The sequence below is a fragment of the Corvus cornix genome, chromosome 2, assembly GCF_000738735.6.
Source record: "Corvus cornix cornix isolate S_Up_H32 chromosome 2, ASM73873v5, whole genome shotgun sequence".
Lineage (NCBI taxonomy): Eukaryota > Metazoa > Chordata > Aves > Passeriformes > Corvidae > Corvus > Corvus cornix.
This window is the reverse complement of record NC_046333.1, coordinates 36,397,861-36,416,674: the sequence shown is the minus strand read 5'-3', so window position 1 is coordinate 36,416,674 and position 18,814 is coordinate 36,397,861. Positions and strand designations below refer to the sequence as shown.

The window sequence follows — 18,814 nt, the reverse complement described above, 5'->3', positions numbered from 1 at the left end:
GAAGTCTTCTGTTGAAGAGGGAGGAGAGAAATGAGAAAAGACTGATAGGTTGAAGGGGAACGGTAAGAAGTTGTGCTTTCCTCCATCCTGGAAGAGACTTAGTTATAGTTGTTTGGCCTGAAAAGATGGAAATGTAGACAATACAAATTATTAGCATCCTGAGGTGAGTGAAACCTCATGTCTTAAGAAGGAAACACAGGGCAGAGAATGGAGCAGGGTGATGTACTGCCTGTGTGGAAAGGGCAAAAGGACATAAATATCTGCATGGGGTGAGGATTAGACCCAGAGAGGATGCACTTCCTGGTGTTGCTCAGTTGACAGCCAACAGGAGCTGCTCTTGCAGATACGGGAAAATTTGTTCACTCTAAATTCTTCTCCACATTCACATGTATGAGAACTCTTCAGACATAAGAGAAAGTTTTTCAGTAGGTAAGTTGTAAAAGAATTTTTCTTTTACCTCGCATGCTAAGAAGATGACACATATAATAGCCATTCTATGTTCAGCAAGAAAAATCCCTCAAATGGAGGTGCTCTCAGGGAAGAGCAGCTTTTGTGTTTTGTTCTCGTTGTTCCTCACTACCATTTTCCAGCACACATTTCAGATCTACCACAGTGTAGTGCAATTTGACCATCTCATAGCCATTTCTCCATGTGAACTGTATTTTTTACAAAGACTGAACTTTCAGTCCCTTTGCAATTGACTTGGCATTACTCCCTTTCCTGACAGGTTCTGTTAGTATTTTCAGATGGGCTGGATGATTCACTGGAAGACCTGAAGAAAGCAGCAGACTCACTTCGCTTTAGAGGTATTATTACAGTACTACGTTGATGCTCCAGCCTCCTACTACCAAAGGCCTGATTTACAGCTCCCTCATTGCAACTTTTCCATGTAACACTGCCTCTCCATGCTCATGTGGCATTGCCCAGGAGTCCCTGGCAGAGTATTCCCTTCTCCATGTGAAGCAGTGTACATGATGATATGTCACTATTTGGCAGATGACACCAGAAACATGCCTAGGGGGCAGAGGTTCTAGTTTCTGGAGTCCAGCTCCAACAGCTGGAGCAATTCAGGACAGACCCCTTTCACTGGTGGGAACAGCACCAGAGGTTAGATACAACTCTGACTTCTCTAGGAAAAAGCAGGTTTAAGCTTGTGTTTGGGCACTGAGTAGCAGGCTGGTCTGACAGCTGGGGAGAGAAGTCAGTTGGAAAATTACTGGTCTGGATTTTTCTCTTACACATTTTTCTCAAGAGATTGCTTTCTTTTAACATACTGTGTTGAAGTCACGAAATGTAAGTCCTTTAGGGAATTGCTGTTATTCAAGTTTCTATTGTTAGTTAATAGTATGTTTCAGGTATTCACTAATTTAAATCTGTGCTTATGTCGAAGGTCTTGATGCACTTCTATTAGTTGGCCTGGACAATACACAGAACTTGACTGAATTTTGGGAAATAGAGTTCGGCAGAGGGTTTGGATACAACGAACCTCTGAGTGTTGGGTTTGCAGATATTGCAAACATCTTGCAGAGAAACCTTGTAAGTCCTTCTGTGATATTAAAAAAAGGGGGGGGGGGGAGGAATCAGTCTTTGTTTTATTATTAATATATGTAAACAAAATGTTTCTTGTAATTTTTCAGGATACTGTTGCAGAAAGAAAATGCTGTAAGGTTATTTGTAAGTGTCTTGGAGAAAATGGTGATCATGGTGTCCGGGGAAGTCCTGGAAGGAAGGTAGGAGGTCTAAGATAGACATTACATAAGAATTGCTTCATTTTTCAAAGTGTTTCTGTTTTTTGTAGTATTTCAGAGCATGCATGCATGTCTCCATAACATTTAATGTTAGGACAGATAAAGGAGTAACATGAAATGGGAACCTTTCTCTGCTGCATGCTTCTATGCGAAAGTATTTTTGTAATGAAAATTATTTGTGCATATAAAAATCATTAAGCACTCCTCTGCACGAATTCATCAGAAAATGAGGGGGATTAAAAAAATTAAGTGTAACTAATCAAGAGGCTTATTATCTATTGGGAACGAGTGACTTCCAAATGACAAGCTGAGAGTAGAAAATAATCCTTTTTCACTAGGTATGTGCCTTATCCTTTTGTGACTGGTTATTCCAAATATCTTTTTCTGTAAGTCTGTTTTCATCCAAAAGGATTGCTTCTTTTAAGATTTTAAATTGTTTAAGTATTTTTGAATATTACAGATATCACTTCTTCTACAGCATGCTAGTAGAATTCCTTATTAAGGTTTTTAATATGTGTGATCTCTATTTGACTGCTATTCATTCCATTCTTTCTACTTATTTCAGGAGCATGTGAGATAAACGGTATCTGTAGTTCGCACTCTTCAGTTATGTGGTTGCAGTTAAATGAAGTTTTGGTTATCTCTTAACAAAAGTATAGTTTTCTAATACTTCTTCATAAACCAATTTACCAATTTCTTCCATTACTCTTGTTGATTTTCTTACACCTTTCTGTTTAACTAAAAGGCTAGATTAAGGTGCTTAGACAGTGTTCAGAATGTAGACATAGTTGTTTTGCAACTAGAAATTCCCTTTGTTCCAGTTTCTCTCTGCTCAAGTTTTTGCCCTAAAGGTATGATATTTGCATGACTTCCAACACAAAGTTGAAACGTTCCTATGTGTTTGCAAAGCATTGCAATAACTTTGTCCTAACAAGTTTCCAACTCCTTATATTTTTCATTTCACCTTAGAATTTCATTACTGTGTAATGCTTCCTTTTCCAAATCACTACAAAGATGTTTAATTTGACCAAGTATCCCAATGAGCTTTGTTAAGCTATCAGAGAGTTTCCTGAAATAAAAACCTGATATTTTATATTAAACACTGTTGTTTCCTTGGGTTTGGGGTTTTTTTCACAGCCGTGTCAAATACATAGGACTGTACAGAGTGTCTGTGTAAATGCAGGGAGCCTGCCCTCCTCGGCATAACCACATCTAATATTCAGGGAATGTTTCTATCTCTAAGTGCAGAATAATCTGATAGAGATGAACCCAGTGTGTTTGGAGAACAGTGTTACTTATCTTTTAAATTTTCGTTTTTCAGGGAAGTACAGGTTATAGAGGATCTCCTGGCCATCCTGGTGAGGAAGGTGGGATTGTAAGTAAACATTTATCTTCCTTCTATGATGATGTTAGTTGGTGCCTGAACCTGTCTACGTTTATTCACTGAGTACCCATCAATGTTAACCCAAAATGTGTTCAAGGAGCAGGTAAATACACAGATCTGTTTCTCTGTGACTCTGCACCTCACCACACATAGTTACTCACTTAAAAAAACAACTCACCAAATGTGGGCCAGTTATTCAGTTAAAAAAACTAACCCACCTTCAAGTACAGACATTTTAGCTGGAGATTGGTAATGCAGTATAAACATGGCATGATAGTGAGAGTGAAGAACCAGGTGCAACTCAAATTAGTAACTGATGTTCTCTTATGGCCTATATGAAAATTTCCATGTGACTTGTATTTGTGTCCTTAGTGCACTGAATGGTGATATAGGTCTGTCTTTCTTTAGTCTTATGTGATGAATTAACCAGTAATTATCATTGTATGGATGACATTGAACATTTTCTTTTGTTTCTTAGGGGGAGAGAGGCCCAGCTGGTTTCAGTGGGACTCAAGGAGACAGGGGATGTCCAGGTGTCAGAGGCCGTAAGGCAAGTATTTAACTTTGAAACATTTCCTGATGTTGTTTCCCACAAACCTGTTTTTCTGTGCTGGGAACAAATCCCTGTGCTGTCTTCCTGAAGCATGGATGGACAGCAAGGTCCAGCTGTAAGAATGGCAGACTTTGTTTGCTGTCTCATTTTGAAAGGTAATTTGTGTAACCCAGGCGTGGTTGAGTGGTTCAGGATTTTGCTGACTAAGCAACTTGATGGTGATTTTTCACCACCAGCTCCCAGCTGGCCTTAGTTAAAGCTATAAAGCTTTATGGAATGGGAATGAAAATGAAGCCTGTACTGTCTTCCCAGAGGAAAGGAGTAAATCCTATATGTGGCAGTAGGGGGTTTTACAGTAGGGACTACCAATACTGAGCCCAGCATACCTCTGCACATCAAGCTATTTTGCCCTGCTTCTCAAGCTCAATAAAAATACTTTTACCAAATTTCATCTGTATTTATTTTCAATTCCAGGGGGCAAGAGGCTATAGAGGAAGTCAGGTATGTGTTTTTGTGTGTGATCAATTTTCTTTGGGAGCAATGTTCTGCTTCCTTTTAAGTCCATGTTACTCTGTAAAATGAAATTATCAACAAAGAAGGAAAATAGTGTAAAAATTTCACAGCACTTAATATACTTTTGCTATGGTTCTGTAAGAATGGATTTAAGATTCCTATCACATTAATCAAAATCAGCAGTCATAATTGTATTTTTATATGACTGCAGGCATAATTGATTTAGTCTAACTGATGGGAAAAGGATTTATTTACTGACTAGTTTGATAATCTGTTAAAGTGGTAATTCTGGTCAGCTGAATTTCATTCTAATTGTTGAGGAAGAGGAGCAGAGGGAAAAAAAGGTTGTGAATAATATTTATTGGGGATCAGACAGCATTTTCACTAGATCATTACTGACATATTTTCAATATCCAAACTTCTCTTCAAACTGTTTTTCATCTCATCTGCTAATATTGCAAGTCTGCTTGTTTAACCTTTCAAACATACCTGTTCATCAAGGAGATATGGTCACCAACTCGTTAATAAAATGTGAAGCCTGGAAGACAATGATCTATAACAGTAATCCTTTCCAAGCTACAGTGATTAAAATGAAATTAACATGTATTGAATGCTTTGATACAAAACCACTTCTGAAAAAGACTTGTGAGCCTCCAACACTCAGAAGATGTTTGCCTCCATAACTGAGCAGCTGCGAGAAAGTTCAGAGAGTGTTTCTGAAACCTCAGCTCTATTTAAAGTACTGCTCTGTACTAACTTTTTAATCTTCTCATGTATTTCTCTTTCCTTTTCAATTTTCTCCTGTGTTCTCTGAAGTAATTTGCTCTCCTTCAAATATCCAAAACATCTGATTATAGAAGAGGGAGACTACTTGCTGATGATTTCGATCTGTCGAAGTTAAAAAGTGCAGTAGGAGATACCAGGCACACAAACCATACTGAAATCCAGTGAATATGTAAATATCTTCATTGTTGTGTCATTATTTCCACAAACTTTATTTTAGCTAAAAGTATGAAACTTTCAACACACAAAAAATGTGATTCAGTTGTGCTAACTCAGTAAGGCTGAGGCAGTTTATTGAAGTTATTGAAGTCTGCAAGGCATTTTACTATAGCTATTTGGAGAAAAGGCAATACTGAATATTTAATGGTATGAAGTTTGGCTCAGGTTTTCTGAGGTAGGAAATGACTGATGGAAAAAATAACACTTCAATAAAAGTCATGATTACTTAGTGTTCAAAATTTTTCTGGAATGCTTATTAAAGAAATTCTTGTTTGTGATGTATTAATCTTATCGAAGTGTACAGCCAGCTGTTTTTTCTTGTAGTAGATATAGAACTGTTTTAAATGAAAGAAGTTCTTCCTCAGGAATTTTAGCTTGGTAGTTTTGCAAAGTCAATTTACAATCAAAACCTACAAAGCAATTGTATCTGTTGCCTCTATCAGAGTGAGACTCCTGATGGTTTTAACTTGTTCTTGTGCCACTTACAGTATTTATTGAATATTATTTCAGCTTTCTGACTAGTTGTCTCTGCTAAGTTAATTTCTTACTACAAATCAAAACACCACAGTTAATTCCTTCATTTCTGTCCTAAAAAAAAAAAATGGAAGAAATTTCAAAATATCCTTTAAAAATTGAATGTGTTATTTGGCTGGGTCTGAAACATTGAGGAGCATACATAAATGAAATAAAATTCTCACAGTTATAACTTTATTTAGATGCCTCACACAAGCTAACACTGCAAACTCCTTAAATATTTATTAATTTTATTATAATTTTTAAATCATGGTTATTCTTCCTGGTTTTTCATTCCACTGTTCATGTTATAAAACTATGCAAAAAAGAAAAAAAGCACAAAACAAACACATATGATGGTTCAAATCAGCATTACAAGGTTATCAGCATGATAGATCAAATACTAGTAGTTATATTTTGGAATATATTTGGATTTTGAAGGTGCTGCAGTTGGGAAAAGATCTGAAAGCTAAAAGAAGGAAAAGCAGAATTTAAATCTATATAAATAGATTCTATATAATAGATTTCTATATAGAAATCTATAATTTAGATTTCTATTTAGGTTTCTCTTATTAAGGGTCCTTAACCATTAGTTGTTTTATACATTCTTAATTCATTAAAATATGAATTATTAATTCAAATTTATAGTTATTATTCTTAATTATTCTTGCTAACTGTTAAAGACCACAGATCTTCAAGTTTCCAAATGCAGGGTGAGCGTTTCTTTCCTCAAAGAGACAAGTGGACTAATGCTAACTGTTTTTTTTTTTTTCCTTATTACTACAGGGTGAACATGGTGAGAGTGGATTTGATGGCACTGACGGAGAGCAGGTAATCATTAGTTTAAATGTGCAGTGCTATTAAAGACACCAACCTCAGGGTTCAAAGGTACAGATTTTGTGCCTTGAATGGGTTTTAATGCTGAACAGAAATTCTGTTGTTGGGTGTTTAGAATTCCATATCTGATTGAAGCGGGATTCTGCCAGACAAAACTTGAGAACCCGATTTAGCAGAAAGAACAACCATTAATTTTTTTCTTCTTTCTTTCCTCTTTCTGAGTCTAGGGAGAACATGGATTTCCTGGACCTTCTGGAGACAAAGGCAGCAGAGGAAAATGGGTGAAGTACCGTTTACAGTAATGCTTACATTTTATTGAAACATCTTTCCAAAGTGTAATGCTGTCTGTAAAGCCTGTGAGTTGTTTTTAATAGCTGCCTGTTCTCTAATAAGCTGTCACTCCTGCTCTAAATCAGCATAGCTCCACTGACTTCAACAGATCTGGCCCTCCACCGCCACAGATACTATTTATACTTGTACCTGAATTGTTTGTGCTCTTTTTATGAATTTAGGGCATAAAAGGCCCCAGAGGAGAACCAGGTGAACGAGGAGAATCTGGTCTAAGAGGAGATCATGTAAGTGCATTCCTTTATTTTTGTTATATTTCACTGATTTGCACCTCGATTTTGGGATGGAGATGTCTGAAATGTGATTTGAAGAGTTTTTCACAGTCCTAGACAATGCAGTACTTTGCAAGGAGAATGGTGTATTCTAGGAGTTCTGAACTTTTTAGATGTGGGTGGACTGATGTGTTTTGATATGTTGCTTGGAAGGAGGTTTTTAAGCCTCAGGTCCCACGCTTGTTTCATGAATTTTTGGTCGGTTGGTTTGTTTGTTTGTTTTTACCAGAGGCAACATAACTCCTTCTGAGGCTATTTATCATCGAATCATAGAATGGTTTGGGCTGAAAGGGACCTTAAAGATCATCTAGTTCCACACCCCTGCCATGGGCAGGGACACCTCACACTAGACTAGATTATCTGGTGAAAAGACCAGGTGGACTAGGTCAGTCTTCCCTGTTGGTTCCCACCCTGCAGAGGAATTTTAGATCACTTGAAAACCCTGTGCACTGACTCTTGGTTAGCAATTTATAATGATGCAAAGGCAAGTTACTTCTTCATGTTCACATTTTTTCCTTGCATGCTCAAGAGACCTATATAAATGCACTCCCTGAGGACTAAAATTCCAGTGCAGACAGCACACTTCTTGTGTCACAACTTTGTCTTTTCACATATATTTCAAAGACTTTGTTCCAAACAATCATACACTGTGCTAACTCCTGTCTTTAATGCTTATATTGAAATGCTGAGGTGTCATGGTAATTTGCCTCTTTGAGAGATAGAATTTCACCTGATCTAGTATTAAGTGGCTAAATGGAACTCCATTCTAGTGTAACCCCCCATCTGAAATTCATGAGTTATTACCTTAACTCTATTAACTATATTGAATCAACCAGAACAGTTTCACATTTTCAGTTTAATTTGTTGCCCATTAGTAATTTTGCTTTTAATCTCTGAGGAAAAGAACTTTGTGGACTTTGCAGAACTTCCTATATAGTGTTCTTACAAGCAGCTTCATTTAAAATAGCCTTTTTAGTTCTTGCTGTCTGCAATTACAAATCTAATTAATTCTATTTCTGTATCCTGCCTCTGTAGCCAAAGTAATAAAGGTGTGGTAACTGAAAATGCTGAGGTTTCCGTTGATCTTTCTCAGGGAGATCCTGGAGCTAACAATAATGTTACTGGTCCAAAGGGTGAAAAGGGAAACCTAGCACCACAGGTAAGCATGTTGTTCTATTTTGTGGGGAAAGGATTTGCATAATTGCTAATTTCTATTGGCTGTCCAGTGACCCAGGAGGTTTTTGTTTGTTTGCATTTTGCCTTTAGTGTTTGTCTGCAACACAGAAAGCCTCAGGAACTGCTTGATACAGTAAAAAAAGAAAAAAAAAATTAAAAATGTTTACAAAGACTATGGAAATATTCTCATAATGTAGAGCTAAGGGAAAATATGAATTTCGTATAAATATATTATTCTACCACAAATTTACATCAGTAACCTGAGAGGCTTCAAGATATGGGTTGTAAGGATACTGTTGAGAATCGTGCTGGGAAAAATGCACAGGGTACTAACAGGCTGTACTCATTTTGTTACAGAACTGCTATTGCCTCAGGGTGGTGGGTAAACTTCATTTTGATCTGTAAATAAAGTGTAAGAGCTGGGATATGTCCTTTTATAGTGATGTTTGAGTTTTTAGCAGGTGTTTGAGCAAAACTGCAAGAAAAGAAGCATAAGAGAAAAGTGCAGCTTGCGTTGCCATTACACTTTGTTTGGAAAGAATAAGAAAATCTGTTAAGTAGTTGGACAGTAGTACATAAATGGTGGTGAATGAGAGCTTAAGTGGGTGGCAAACATGTGAGAAAAATCCCCTATTTTAGAAGTCTGATTCTCTCTGAAAAAGTAGGGTTGTACGCACACATGTATGTCTATGTAGAGTGTGCTGAAAGCAGTAGAAAAACTCTGAGGGTTACTTTTTGGAGAGTAATTGGGTTTTGATGACTCTTTGGAAGCAAATCTCATCTTATGTAGTCCAGCTGAAAGGCTGAAGTCAACAAAAATGATTTCAAGGAAGCCTTGACTTAATATTGGCTGTTAGTAATTGGAAATCCAAAGCAGACATGAGCTGTGTGGTTTATAATTTTTGAATGGAAATGATTTGCAGAAAGCAAGAGTCAGCATTAGTATGACACAACTGATTGCAATGAAAATACTTAGAAGAAGAAACAAAGAAGGAATGTATAAAGAAGAATGTGTATGTACAAGAAAAAGGAAAGTGTTTAAAGAGCTTGGTAATTACTTTGTTTTGCAGGGAGACCCAGGCCCACATGGAGTCCAAGGAGAGCAGGGTGATGCTGGCCTAGATGTAAGAATAGTAATCAATATGGGGTGAAAATAACTGATAAAAGATACAGTGGGGTTCCCACTGTAAAACCCATTTTTGTCCTCTTCCTGTTATCCCACCCTTCAAACTCCTGCAAGGAGAGGGAACAAAAATCCTCTTAAGTTTTCATAGTGAAACATATTTGGCTTCAAGTTTAGTAGCTTATATATATTGCAATGTGTTTTCTTCTCTTTAAAATCAGGAATTTGCATTCCTGTTAATTTCAGGTCTGATTCGTATGAAGTCACAAGACTTAAACTCCATTTCTTTTTCAGTGAACCTTAATTGCTTCATGATTCCACCCTGGATAAATATATCTCTTCTTTCTGCCCATGACTACAAGTTTTCTGTGTCTGTTCAAGCATACAGATAAGCTCACTGGCAGCTGAGCTGCTCATTTTTAGTTCACTGGAGACTAGAAATTGTGAAGGCCCCTCTTCTAGGCTGTCAGAACGGTTGCCTAATGCCAAAGTCTGGCATGATCACTCCTCAGTCAGGCTGCAAAAACATCCTAAAGGCCTGCGGTGATGTGAGGTTTAGCAGTAGCATTCACTAGAGCTGCTGAGCAGTGTGCAGCAGGAAGTGGTGCAAACCTCTGGTCTCACAGGGAGAGAAGAGGGCTTTTGTTCTCTTCTTACAGAAAAAAAGCCAAAGGGCAGCTGACTAGGAAGATGTTTTCCAGAATTTTGTTGAAATGTCTTCCCTCTGCACTCATTAAGGATCTAAAATCTTTTTGCATTTTGGAAAGACTTACTCGTGTAAGAATTTCTGTCCCAAATCCACCCTTTTCTCATTTTTTTACCTTAAATCTTTCTGTGAAAATAATCTCTTCTTTCTTTAAGCTGTGTTTGATTTTATTGTATATATAATGTGTTTTATGATAAACAGCTGTTTTACATATTGCTCAGTATTCTGGATGTAATCTCTCATGCCACTCCTTCCTAGGGTGCAGCAGGTCGAAGAGGCCCTCCAGGTATAAAGGTGAGTGGCTGACACTGCAGCTACCTCTTCATATGCAGCTACATGGCCAGCCAGAGTGTTTGTTCCTCTTAAAGGAAAAATTTCATTGTGAGCCAACGCACAAGTGTTTAACAATCAAAAGTCTATTTCAAGCCAAGACAGCCTTTGACTCTAAGGTGGATATATTAGAGGCTCTCCTGACTTGAAGGATTTAGAATTGGAAAGGAGTTTTCATCAAAATAAAAGGACAGTTACTTTTACTATTAGGGCAAGTATGGGAACGTAGCTAGAGAAAAGACTTTCACTAAACATGACAGGAATGAGTAGTCAGGCTGCAAAGTCTGACAGTTTATTCCTCCTTTGCTGCATGCACACAGAGATATGCATGATACACACATTCAGCACAGATAAAATTAGGGCAAGTTCTACATGATGCTTTGCTCAAAGTAAACTTAACAGTGTTAACTGCAGCTCTGAAAGTTGGCTCAAAGCATATAATGTAATCAAGATTTTAGAAATAATAAGTCAATATCTAAAAGAATATAGGATGTACAGAATGGGTCAAACCCACTGCATGCTGACTGATCATTCCAGGAAGATCCTCTGGTGGAAAAAGGTCTCATGTCATTGAGAGATGACAATCTCTCTCTCACTGTTACGTAGTAGCCTTGGTTCTCCTAGGCTTATACCCCACAGAGTCACAATGAAAGAAAACTTTCCTGAGACGTACTTAGTAAAGACATCCCTGCAATTCTCTTAAATGATGATTCAAATAATGTTCTTGGAAAAGAAAACTTGTTTGTTCCAGAGTATGAATTACAAAATACAGTTATCAAAGCAAATCTAAAAGCAGCTATATTCAAGGGCAGGTTAGTGCAAGTAAAAATTAAATTCTGGGTATTCTCAAGTATAGATTACATGATCATTCTAGAAATTCTTGCTTTAGCACAAGTGGTTCGCATTTACCCAATCTCTCTGCAAAGTTGCTGACACAGATAAAGAAGATGGTATATGCCATGGTATAGCATTTCCCCTTTATCTTAGTGCATATAAACCCAAGGAAACATTACAATTTTGTGTATAACACTGTCAGTACCAGCAGGACGGAATATATCTTGAAGTCCTACCCTGTGTTGGAGTCTGGGGAATAGGTAGAGTTGTAGCTTCTGAATGAAACTGCAAACCAGCATTTTGAGTAGGCCAAGTGTAAAATGTTAATAAATAATAGAAAGAACAACCACAGTGGTGCAATATAGAACATAAATTTCAGCAAAGGAAAAAGACTACTGGGAGGGGGTAGTCTCTTTTATGGCAGTAGTATTTCTTCAGCAGCACAATGTTTGATTTGTCTCTAATTTCTGGTCTTCCTGTTCCTCTCCTGTTGAGAGGTTTTGCTATACCTTTATTACTTTTTTTCCTGTGTTTGGCAGCCAGGTAACACAGATTTTTTTACATTTAGAATTATTCAAATTAATATTTCACTGGGAAATGTCAATCAGAAGTGAGAGTTCTGCAAGTTCCCTAAACTACAGTCTGGTCACTTCCCAGCTTTTTGCAATGCACATGTATGTCTCGTGCCAAAACCCCTGTCTCCACCTGGTTTCTGAAAGCCCCAATTTGGATTTCACTTTGAGAATCTAGAATTTTCACTGAGGCATTGCAGATAGGAATATACTGGAAGATTTTGATACTGTCTGCCAGCAGGGAGAAAGCACCATGCTTTGCCTATTTCCAGAATCAGCATAACTTGAAAGAATATGAGCTTTTTACAGTTGTTTCCTATTTCTATCTCAGAAATTCTTTATAGGGTTTATGAAGATGTTTTAAATTAAAATATTGAAGAATCTTCAGCAATTCTGCCTCTTAATTATTCCAATCCTTGCTTGATCACTCAGAAATTCATTTCTTAGGTAGTTATGAAACTTGGTGCCTTTTTTTCTTCTCCCCATTGGATTGCAGCTGAACTCTGATGAATGTTTGCATTATTCTGTCAGGTTACAATAAAAAGAAATAATCCAAGTAACCTATGGGCGTTACAGGACCAAAACTGAAGTCAGTGGAAATCGATCTGTACCATATCTTGGTTGTACTGACAAGCACAAGAACTCTCATGTGGCTAGAAAATAAGAATGTTTAAATTGTTTAGTAAATTCACAGAGTACAGAATTAGTTGAACCTTTTCAACTAATTGAATGTTAGTTGAGACAACCCTCTTCATCTCACTGGAAGCCCCCTCAGCCAGTGGTGAAGCCACCCTTTTGTAAAATGGCAGGGAACAAGAGAAATGACTGAAACTCAGAGCAACAGAGAACTTTTAAACTGTTTTCATTCAGGTACTTGATGATGAGCTTTGACTTCCAAAAGCATAATAAAAAAATACTTTTCTGGGTCAGTAGGCATTGAAAGGTAGGTCTCAACTAATGATCAAATGCGTGTAAATGTCCTTCACTGAAAAGGTGTAAGAAAGGAATGGCAAAGAGAATTGCACACTTCTGTCTTCCACATCCCCTGGAGAAGCAAGATGGAACAGGAAACCCTGCAATATGACAGTGGCATCCATCCTTGGGTGAGATTGTGGGTGTTGTGTCTTCCCACTGAGATCTCTTGCATGGCAGGATGTTACAAAGCTGCCACAGGGCACAGCTCTATCAGCAGAAGTTATGAGAGCTTCACTGTGAATCTTTGCTGATGTCTCTGGGCCAGGAAGCAGAACTATTTAGTCCTGATGTTTGTGGGGTCTTCAAGGACCCTTCCGTGGACCACAGCATCCTGCTTTGTAAGGAAATATGATATGGCCAGTCCCTCTGGAAGAGGAAGATTTTGTGCTGAAATGGAATAAAGAGGAATCTCTCAGGTAGATAGATATTGGTGGTGATGTACTTAGGGACAAATAATCAAATTAGAGACAGTGAGACAGATTTACCCACCTAAGGGCTTGTTTTGGGTTTAGCTCTTAATAAAAGGCACTGAAATAATACCCTCATCAACAAAGTCATTGACTTCCCTTGCAGTCTGCATGGACACACTGCTGTTCACCATATCCTGAGAAGGACTCCTCCCAGGACTTGTAGTTCCAATTATCTGTACCTTTTTGTAATAAAAGGAGGGTACCTTTTTCAATTAGTTGAAACAACATAAAGAAGCACAGCTAGCCATACTTAACAGTCAGAAGTAGTCAGCGGGCAGAAGGAACAGGTGTGGTGTGGTATCAGAGACGTGTTTGTCACAGACAAGAACAACACTGCAGTCTGTGTGCTGGAAACAAAGCAAAATAGTGAAGAGCAAAAGGAGAATAAATTAAAGGAAGGCAAGAGAGAGAAGAAAAGAGAGAGGAGAAAAAAGGGCAACCACTTTCCTGAGTTTTGATTAAAAGTAAATTTAAGTAGCTGAAAACTTTATATTGGTTTTGGATTCTAGTAGAGTGTGCCAAGTAATGTATCCATTTTCATTATAGTCAAAATGATTTTTGTGGAAATCTATTGCTACATGATTTTTTTTGCATCTGGAAGTAACATTTACTTACTGATGTTCCATTTTAGAGTGTTCTTACTCTGGCTATAAATTAGCTTTCTTTTTTGCTTTTGGCTTTTTTTTTTTCCTGTTGTTACCTTTTGTTTCGTTCATATGGTGGAGAATGAAAGTTCAGCCTTTAAATTCATTTTTGCTCAGAAGATTCTTTCCAGAACCATCTGTTTCCCAAGAATCTTCAGACACATGTTTATGATTTCTCCAGTGAAAGGGGTTCTGCAAGGCCTGGAATATCTTGGTGCTAGTTGTCACCATTTTACTCAATCCAGAAGACAGTGAGTATTTCTTATGGATGTCAGCTAAACTGACTCATCCTCAGATGGCAGCCTTATGGAGATGGGAGCTGGAAGAGGTTTTTTCCCATCATCAAGGCAGATTTGATTTGCCTCACTGAATAACCAGAGTGAAAGATGGGGAGTAAAAATGGGTCTAATTCTAGTGTGATTGTGAAGTCACGATTCCCCCTCAGAGCCATTCTCCACGGGTAATGGGAAAGAAGATCTGCCCTTGTGGCTTGGCTTTATGACTTCTGGTCTTTGCAGTGGACAAGGGTAATGCACAAATATTGCTGACACATGGTGTAAAATATATTCAGCAAAATAAAACTGACCTCTTCTGCTGCAGCTTTTATATTCATCACACCCCCTAGAAAACCAAGGAAAAGCTACTCTTCTGCTTTTTGAGTTTTCTTCAACAGGAATTTGAAGCTGTTGGAAAGCTGTTTGAGAGCATTGGAAAAGTTTCTATCAACTGATACTCTGTACAGAGATGAAATTATTATATTTTGATGCGCAAATGACAAGTACTAATTTGTCTGGGTTTGTTGTTGTTTTCTCGGGTTTTGTTTGGCAGGGTGAGCAAGGAGATCCGGGGGAAACAGGTTACTCAGGAGAAACTGGTCTTCCAGGCCCACAGGTAACTAACAGAATTTCTGAGTTGTTTTTATGTTAGTTATGGAGAAAATAAATTGTCAGTCTTGGTATTTTGCTTGTATTTTGGAAAGCTTTGTTGACTTCGGCTAATGAATATTATGAGTAAGACTTCTCCTTGGTAAATCTCTTCTGTAACCCCGAGGAATTAAATGTGGCAAGTTACATGGGTGCAACTTCTAGTGAAACTAGAAGAGGAACATGAGTAGCAAAAATAAGTAATTTAGCCAACACATCTCCAATTTACATGATATTATCAAGCAGATATCTTCAAAATGAATTAATTAGAAATTGCTAGCAATAAATACGTAAAATCTATTGCATTGACAAAACCAGTGAGAAAAGCTTTGTTTAAAAACTTTTCTAGGTGGAGTCATTTTGAAGAGAATTATCATGGTAGACTTACAGTACCTTCTAGCTTAAAGATGCTCTTAAATTCTCTAGAGATGCTTTTAACTTTACATTTTAGGATGGAGAAGGCATGCCTACTTGATAGTAGGCTGCTTGGTATCTTAGACACCTCAGTGAGTCTCTGAATCAGGCTGGCAGGCAGTGACTGTCTCAGCTGCTTAACCCAGGCAAATTCATACAATGAAACAGCCAGAAGTTTCACCTGTAAAATAAGGCTTGTGAAACAGGCACTGGGATTCTGATTGTTGCAGCAATCTGATTGTCTTTGAAAGGCTGTTAACACTGAACTGACTTCTTGTTTCAATGGCTTCTTTACATCAGGGCCCAAGAGGACCACAAGGCATCAGAGGACCTCCAGGACCACAAGGCATGTCAGGCCCTCTGGTTAGCATTAAATAATATATTCCAGCTGTGCACGTTAGGCCTTTTCATTCTCGGTGTTGATGTTGTTCTTATAAAGAGTTTTCAAAAAGCTCATAAAAAGTAGAAACCAAGGGCTTTTTGGTGTAATACTTAAGGAAACTGATTTGCAGTCTCATATGATAAAATAACAGCCCTGAAAATAGATTTAGGTGCGTGAATAGCAAGTGCCAGAGTGTAATGAGGTTGTAACTATTGAGCACTGTCTGCTGAACTTCTCACTTGTGTGATGCTGTTGATTTTGTGGATTCGTGTTCTGGAATTACACCATTGTAACTCAAGACTGGAATGTCCTATGTCGTCAGCCTTGGTCATCTGTTTCAGTCAAGTAATGATGCTCATGCTTACATACCCAATTATATATGTGCATTAATATATCTGTGTATATATGCATGTATTAACTAGGTATCTATGTAGATGGAAAATAACATTTATGTCATACTTGATAACATTTTGAGAATTTTATGGCAGTTGTACAGATGGCAGGAAATAAGTGGAATGATAGCTTGACCAGTAACTTACTTGTGGCCCTCAAAAGCCTATTATTTTTACTGATTCCATAGTAATTTCAAGCGGCAATGAATCTTTGAGTGCAGTGAGCCCTTGATTTTGTCATTGTGCACCTTTTAACTGATTCTTCTTATTACAGGGTAGTCTGGGAACTCCAGGTTCACCTGGCTCTGTTGGAAAGTTAGGTGCAAGAGGAGCAAAGGTAAAAATTTTTAAAGTATCTAATTGCAGCAATCTAACAGTGTCATTCATTCAAGAATCTGACCAAAGAAGCATGGACTAACAAGGGGCAGTTCCGTACTGTGAAACGTGCAGAATGTTAAGTTTTTAAGATATTTTTAGCTTGCATGGCAAGACAAGTGATGTGCTCAAGGTAATCTTACACATATCAGTGCTATACTAAGAAGGTTTTAGTGTTGCCACGACCACTGTTGTAATTGCTCTTGAGGTAATGGTTCTGAATGGGACCTGGCTTCTCACAAAATGGAGCAGAAGGCAGTACTGACCCTTGAATTTGTTTTATGATTCCTAGAATTTGCCCAATCCATTGAAAATACTCACCAGTGAATCGTAGAATATCTTGTAGATAATGGTTGGAGGGGATCCATGAGAATCATCAAGTCCAACTCCCTGCTTCTTGCGGGACTACTTAAAACTAAACCATAAAGAGCATCATTCATGCTGCTTGAACTCTGACAGGCTTTGTGCCATGATCACTTTTTTGGGGAGCCTGTTCCAGTGATTAACACTGGATCAGTGACTTCACCCTTGGGCGAAGAACTTTTTCCTAACCTCCAATCTGACCTTCCCAGTTCAAAGAAGCTGCTTATGTTAACCTTGTTTTTCTAAAGATTCCAAACAAGTCCAAGGAAGCTTGACTGTTATGATGTCTATTTTAGAGGAATGCGCATGTTGAGATGAACTGCATAAGCATGAAGTCAAACAGAAAGGCTAATACTAACAGCTTGTTCATGTTAGAGTTTACTTACTTATAATAAATGTTATCCTTACTTTCCTTTCATTTATGTGTGTTGATATGTGAGATTTTATTTAATAAAAATAACTCAATTTAGGTGTTGTTGCATCTTTGAATCTAAAAATCACAAATAACACCAGTTAGCTAAGCCTTTCAGCCTCTTTGAAGGGTTGTAGCATTTAGTGACAGAGAGGTACCAGAAGGTCAAAGTGCTACTATGAAAAACATCACTGTGTGGAAACATATTAAAACAGTGACAAAAATTGGGAAGATATATAGGAATCTCCATCATACATTCCATTTTCTCAGTCTGGTCTCGTGCTGTTTAATATTAAGGTCTTTGTTAGAAGAATGTTCAATAAGAAAGTGAAAACAAAAATGGAATTGAAGAAAAGAAACCTTGCAAGAGGACTAAGAACACAATGCAGACAGCCTGCCTGGGAAATATAATTTGCTATCAACAGATGCTTCAGGCTGGTAGAATTCCAGAATATATCCTGCTACCATTAATATATATTTTTTCAAACTCCACTTTTTTTCGCTTGTAATTCTTTATAACAATGGGAGTTGTATTGAACAAAGGCCTTTGGGGTTTAGCCGCATGAGTGCTCAGCATGTTCTGATTTGCCAAGTCCGTTCCAGTTCCACCACCAGGAACAGTCCATGAAACATGGTCTGTAATGGAAGGCTTTTGCCCAGCATCAAGTAATCTATAAAATATATAGGCACACTTCAGTTTAAGAGACAAGTTTGTGTTTCAGAGAGAAGAACTCTCCTGAATGAGCCAAACCTAATGGCTTTTGTGTTTCAATTGTAACAGGGTGAACCTGGTGACCCTGGAGAGAAGGGCCTAGTTGGACCACCTGGACAGAGAGGCATTCCTGTGAGTCTTTCTGCCATAATTCGGGACTCCTGTATTTTAATACCTATCCATCTGAATCAGTACCGTTCATTCCCTTCTATTTTCTCTATTTGATACCATTAAAATTATTTCACCTTTGGTTCTCAGTTTCCTTATGGACACCAGATTTCTTGTGGGCTAGAGAGAATAGCTTTCCCCTCAAACTCTCTAGAAGTGAGACAGTATGATAAATGTGGGGCACACAGTGGAAAGGAACTATGACCTCTGTCCTTGTTTTCCCTCTACAGTTTTTGCCATCATTTGCTAGGTTTTAGATTGTGTTTTGGTAGCTTGTCCTACTTCATCAGTCTTAACGGCGTGGGCACCTCATTGTAATGGGACATCTTTATTCCAAAATGAAATTGGATATAAACCTAATCCTCTATTAAAAGCTAACTCATAGTATATTTAACCTACACAGGGCATGGATGGCAGAGATGCCTATGGTCCTGAAGGAAGCAAAGGAGCAAAGGTGAGTGCTTCAAGTCAGAGAGTCAGTCTCCATTCTACTGTGCCATCAAACATGACCATCCATATTTAATTAAAAAGAATGCCAAGTGCATTTCTATGGTTCGGTGAGAGGCTCAGGATTACCACAATCCTTGTGAGATATTTTTCCATAGGATATTGTTTTGAGGACCACTCACTCTTACTCTTTCCCTGATGTGTGTATGTATATGTGGAGGATTGT

The 18,814-nt window shown here is 37.9% G+C and overlaps 1 protein-coding gene across 1 annotated transcript in view; it reads left to right on the top strand.

The window, feature by feature from the left end:
• The window catches only part of COL6A6 (collagen type VI alpha 6 chain), a 46,677-nt gene that overhangs the window by 10,971 nt on the left and 16,892 nt on the right, over positions 1–18,814 (top strand). The window contains exons 4-20 of the mRNA XM_039569289.1: positions 728–806; positions 1,391–1,536; positions 1,638–1,730; positions 3,070–3,123; positions 3,611–3,682; positions 4,160–4,186; positions 6,500–6,544; positions 6,778–6,831; positions 7,063–7,125; positions 8,264–8,329; positions 9,417–9,470; positions 10,434–10,469; positions 14,829–14,891; positions 15,638–15,700; positions 16,386–16,448; positions 18,043–18,105; positions 18,545–18,595. Of these exons, the coding sequence (XP_039425223.1) occupies positions 728–806; positions 1,391–1,536; positions 1,638–1,730; positions 3,070–3,123; positions 3,611–3,682; positions 4,160–4,186; positions 6,500–6,544; positions 6,778–6,831; positions 7,063–7,125; positions 8,264–8,329; positions 9,417–9,470; positions 10,434–10,469; positions 14,829–14,891; positions 15,638–15,700; positions 16,386–16,448; positions 18,043–18,105; positions 18,545–18,595 (1,092 nt within the window). The remainder of the gene's footprint in view (positions 1–727; positions 807–1,390; positions 1,537–1,637; positions 1,731–3,069; positions 3,124–3,610; positions 3,683–4,159; positions 4,187–6,499; positions 6,545–6,777; positions 6,832–7,062; positions 7,126–8,263; positions 8,330–9,416; positions 9,471–10,433; positions 10,470–14,828; positions 14,892–15,637; positions 15,701–16,385; positions 16,449–18,042; positions 18,106–18,544; positions 18,596–18,814) is intronic.